The sequence below is a fragment of the Myotis davidii genome, unplaced genomic scaffold (genome assembly GCF_000327345.1).
Source record: "Myotis davidii unplaced genomic scaffold, ASM32734v1 scaffold274, whole genome shotgun sequence".
Classification (NCBI taxonomy): Eukaryota; Metazoa; Chordata; class Mammalia; order Chiroptera; family Vespertilionidae; genus Myotis; species Myotis davidii.
In genome coordinates, this window is record NW_006285613.1 from 2,669,945 (window position 1) to 2,674,282 (window position 4,338).

General features: G+C 54.5%; 1 protein-coding gene across 1 annotated transcript in view; it reads left to right on the forward strand.

Moving 5' to 3' along the window:
* Positions 1-4,338, forward strand: part of TNRC6C (trinucleotide repeat containing 6C) — a 49,920-nt gene that overhangs the window by 45,092 nt on the left and 490 nt on the right. The window contains 5 exon segments of the mRNA XM_015559244.1: positions 445-639; positions 1,094-1,164; positions 1,676-1,815; positions 4,219-4,332; positions 4,334-4,338. The exon segment at positions 4,334-4,338 is cut by the window's right edge and continues 490 nt beyond it. Coding sequence (XP_015414730.1) covers positions 445-639; positions 1,094-1,164; positions 1,676-1,815; positions 4,219-4,332; positions 4,334-4,338 — 525 coding nt within the window.

The following is a 4,338-nucleotide window of genomic DNA, read 5'->3' on the forward strand; positions in this document are numbered from 1 at the left end:
GCCACACTGCCCCGGAGCCCCGGCTCTCTGGCCGAAGACAGGCGCAGTGTGAGCACCCCAGCTGCGCGGTGGCTCCAGCAGGCGCCCTCTGCCGCCGCGGGGTGAGAACGGTCGGGGAGGAGCTGACCGATTCTGCCCGGTCTGTGCAGGTTCTGCCTGGAGCACCGACACCTCAGGAAGGTGTGGGTGGCCTCGGCATGGGCACGCGCATGCTGTGACAAGGCCAGGCAGGCTGGAGAGCACATTGAGCAAACTGGTTAAGTCTCAGGAACGAGGTCAGAGGCACCCTGCGTCCCGGCAGGCCTTGGAGAGAGCAGCGCCGGGGTTCGCGTGGGCCCTCCTCAGTGCTTCTCTTCCCCACGGTTGGCGACGCCAGAGCCCCTTGCAAGAGTCCCACGCGCTGCACTGACCTCTCTCAAGGTGCCTGCCTTGCTGTCCTTCTAGGTAAACTATCAGACATGAAATCGACGTGGTCCTCCGGCCCCGCCTCCCACACGCAAGCCTCTCTGTCTCACGAGCTGTGGAAGGTGCCCAGAAACACTACTGCACCCACAAGGCCACCTCCGGGGCTGACCAATCCCAAGCCTTCCTCCACCTGGGGAGCCAGCCCCCTCGGCTGGACCAGCTCTTACTCCTCGGGTATGCGTGGGTTCCCGCGGGGGGGGAGGGGGGGCGCCCTCCTGCTCTGCTCACCCTCCAGGGAACAGCCTGCAGCCCCTTTGAGGAACCCGGTCCCGCCCCTGGACCCTGAGAGAGCTTTCAGGGGTCAGGGTGCCCGGACTCTCCAGGCCCGGCTCCAGCTGCCAGTGTTGTCAGCATGGCCCTGGGGGTCACCCACGGGGCGTGGGAGGTGGGCGTCGCAGCACATCCAGGGCCACACAGGGTCCCGGGCATGTCTGTCAACCAGCACAGGGTCTCCGTTCCACCCTGACACGTGCTGCCCCGCCACACTGCCCCGGAGCCCCGGCTCTCTGGCCGAAGACAGGCGCAGTGTGAGCACCCCAGCTGCGCGGTGGCTCCAGCAGGCGCCCTCTGCCGCCGCGGGGTGAGAACGGTCGGGGAGGAGCTGACCAATTCTGCCCGGTCTGTGCAGGTTCTGCCTGGAGCACCGACACCTCAGGAAGGACCAGCAGCTGGCTTGTTCTCCGCAACCTCACACCCCAGGTACCGTGCAGGGCACGGTGTCCGTGGCACAGTCTCGGTGCTGGGCGCCCGCCCTCAGGCCCGGAGGGGATGTGGGCAGCAGGGATGGGGCGTGCCCGGAGTCCTGTGGCTGTGTTCCTGGGAAGGTGTTCACTTTTTATTCTTTAGAGGCTTGGAAACTGTACCTCTGTAGACAGTGTTGCTCGCCTTCACCTGTACCCACCCACGAGGGACTTGGCTTGTGCCCCTCCCGGGTCTCAGGCCACAGGCTGCCGGGAACCGCGGGCCTGTGTGGTGCGCTCTGCTGAGGGACCGGAGCCAGAAGGCTTGCTCCCTCTGGGCGGTGCCATCAAACACCCGAAAGGCCCCAGGGATTCACATTCCACAGCCCAGGCGGCAGAAGGGTCGTCAGCCCCGGGAAGAGCAGCGTGCTCCTGGCACTCGGTGGCCGGGATTCGTGCACGTTTTCTGTGGAGAACGTAATGGGAGAAGTCACTGGAAGCTCGTGACCGTCTCCTCTGCTCCCCCGCAGATCGATGGCTCCACCCTCCGGACGCTGTGCCTGCAGCACGGGCCGCTCATCACATTCCACCTGAACCTGACGCAAGGCAACGCCGTGGTCCGGTACAGCTCCAAGGAGGAAGCCGCCAAAGCCCAGAAGTCCCTGCACATGTACGTCCCTCCCCCCACTCGCCGCCCCGTGTCAGCACCACAGGCGCAGATGTTGACGGTCTCATGGTCTGGAGGCTGGAAGTCAGGTCAAGGCTTCAACAGGGCTGGTTCCTTCCGAGACGCTGTCCTTGGCGAGCAGACGGCCCCCTCTCCCTGTGTCCCCACGGGGTTGTCTGAGGGTGTCCATGTCCGAAATACCTCCTCTTACAAAGACAGCAGCCAAGTGGACAAGGGCCACCCTGACGTCCTCATTCCGCCTTCATTGTCCTTCAAAGACCTTCCTCCAAATACAGGGTCACCTGCAGGTCCTGGGGGTTAGGTCTCAGCGTGTGCTCTGGGGAGACAGTCCACCCCGAGCAGGAGTCCCGCGCTGTGTCCGTGCCGCTGCCGAGTTGCTGTGGCCACGCCCTCCACTCGGGAAAGGCCCCGAGAGCGTGTGCAGCCCAGCAGCCCTTACCAGACGGTTTGCAAGTCCTTTTCCTCATTCCATGGGTTGTCTTTTCACTTTCTTGATGGTCTCCTTTGCTTTGGGAAGATTTTAGTTTTACGTAGTCTGACTTGTTGATTTTTGCCTTTGTCGCTAGTGTTTGGTTGTCATGTACAAAAAAATCACTGCCAAGGTCACTGTCAAGGAGCTTTTTCCTATGTTTTCTTTGAGGAGTTTATGGCTTCAGGTCTTAGTGTTACGCCTTTAACTCACTTAGAGTTAATTTTTATGGTGAGCTGAACGAGAGATCCAGCTCCATCTTTCCACATGTGGCGATTCAGTTCCCAGCACCGCTCACTGAAGAGACTGACTTCTCCAGAACATTCTTGGCGCCCTTGTCGAGTACTAGTTGACTGGAGATGTGGGCTCTGTTTCTGGGCTTTCTGTTCTGCTCCATTGGTCTGTCCATTTCTATGCCGGGAGCATGCTGTTTTGATGGCTAGAGCTTTGGAGTGTATTTGAAATCAGGAAATGTGACGCCTCCAGGTTGGTTTTTCTTTATCGGTATCGCTTTGGCTATTAGCGTCTTTGGTAGCTCCATACAAACGTTAGGATTGTTTTTACTATTTCTGTGCAGAATGCCATGGGTACTTTGATGGGGGTTTCATTGAATCCATAGATGGCTCTGGATTGTATAAACATTTTAACTTTTAATTCTTCTGATCCATGAACATGGGATATCTTTCCATTTGTATCTTCTTCGATTTTATTCATCAAAGTCATGTCGTTTTCATTGTACAGATCTATTACTTCCTCGGTTAAAATTATTCCTAAATGTTTTTATTGTTTTTAGTGATTGTAAATGGGGTGGAGTTTTTTTGTTTGTTTGTTTTTTGTTTTTGTTTTTATCAGAATTTCATTGTTAGGACATAGAAACGCAACTGTTTTCTGTTTGTTGATTTTATATTCTTCAACTTTAATAAATTCATTGGTTAGTTCCAATAGTCTTTTGGTTGAGTCTTTAGGATTTTCTATGTATAAGATCATGTCATCTGCAAACAATGATAGTCTTACTTCTGCCTTTCCAGTTTGGATGCCTTTTATTTCTTTCTCTTGCCTGATTGCTCTAAGACTTTCAGTGCTGTGTTGAATAGAAGTGGTGAGATTGGGCCCCTTGTCTTGTTCCTGATCTTGGAGGAAAGTTTTCCACCTCTGCTCGTTGTGTCCTGTGGCCTTGGTGATATCCTTCCATACACTGTGTGTTGACATTTATCATGAAAGAATGGTGTGTTTTGTCAAATGCTATTTCTAAATCTACTCAGATGATGGTGTGATGTTGACCTTTCATTCTGTTGTGATGTCACATTTATTGACTTGCAGATGGGGAACCGTCCTTGCACCCCAGGGAGGAGGCGCCACGGGGTCATGGGGTTTGACCCTCCAATGTGCTGTTGGGTGTGGTGTGCTCATACTTTATGAAGAATTTTGCATCCACGTTCCGTAACCAGGGGTAGTCTTCTTCTGGTGTCTGTCTGCCTTTGGTATCAGGATATCCTGGCCTCATAAAATGAGTTTGGGAGCATTACCTCCTCTTCAGTTCTGGGGGAGCTTGAAGAGGATGGGCGTTGATTCTCCTTAATTTACCAGTGAAACCAGCTGGTCCTGGGCTTTTCGGTGCCGGTTCTGGTTATTGGTCTGTTTAGGTTTCCTGTTTCTTCATGATCCAGCCCTGGTAGGTCGTGTGTTTCTCGGCATTTATCCGTTTCTTCCAGGTCATCAGTTGGTTGGCATATGGTTGTCCACAGCCGTCTCTCAGATCCTGGATTTCTGTGGTCAGCTGTAATGTCTCCTCTCTCGTTTCTGATTGTATTTATTTGGTCATCGCTCTTTTTCTTAGTTAGTCTCATGCGAGGTTTGTTGGTTTTGTGTATCTTTTCGGAACCCTGGGTCTCAGTTTTGTTGCCGTTCTCTCGCAGGTGTGTTCTGGGAAACACTACCATCTTGGCCGAGTTTGCTGGCGAAGAAGAAGTGAACCGTTTCCTAGCGCAAGGCCAGGCGCTGCCGCCCACCTCCAGCTGGCAGTCCAGCAGCGGGAC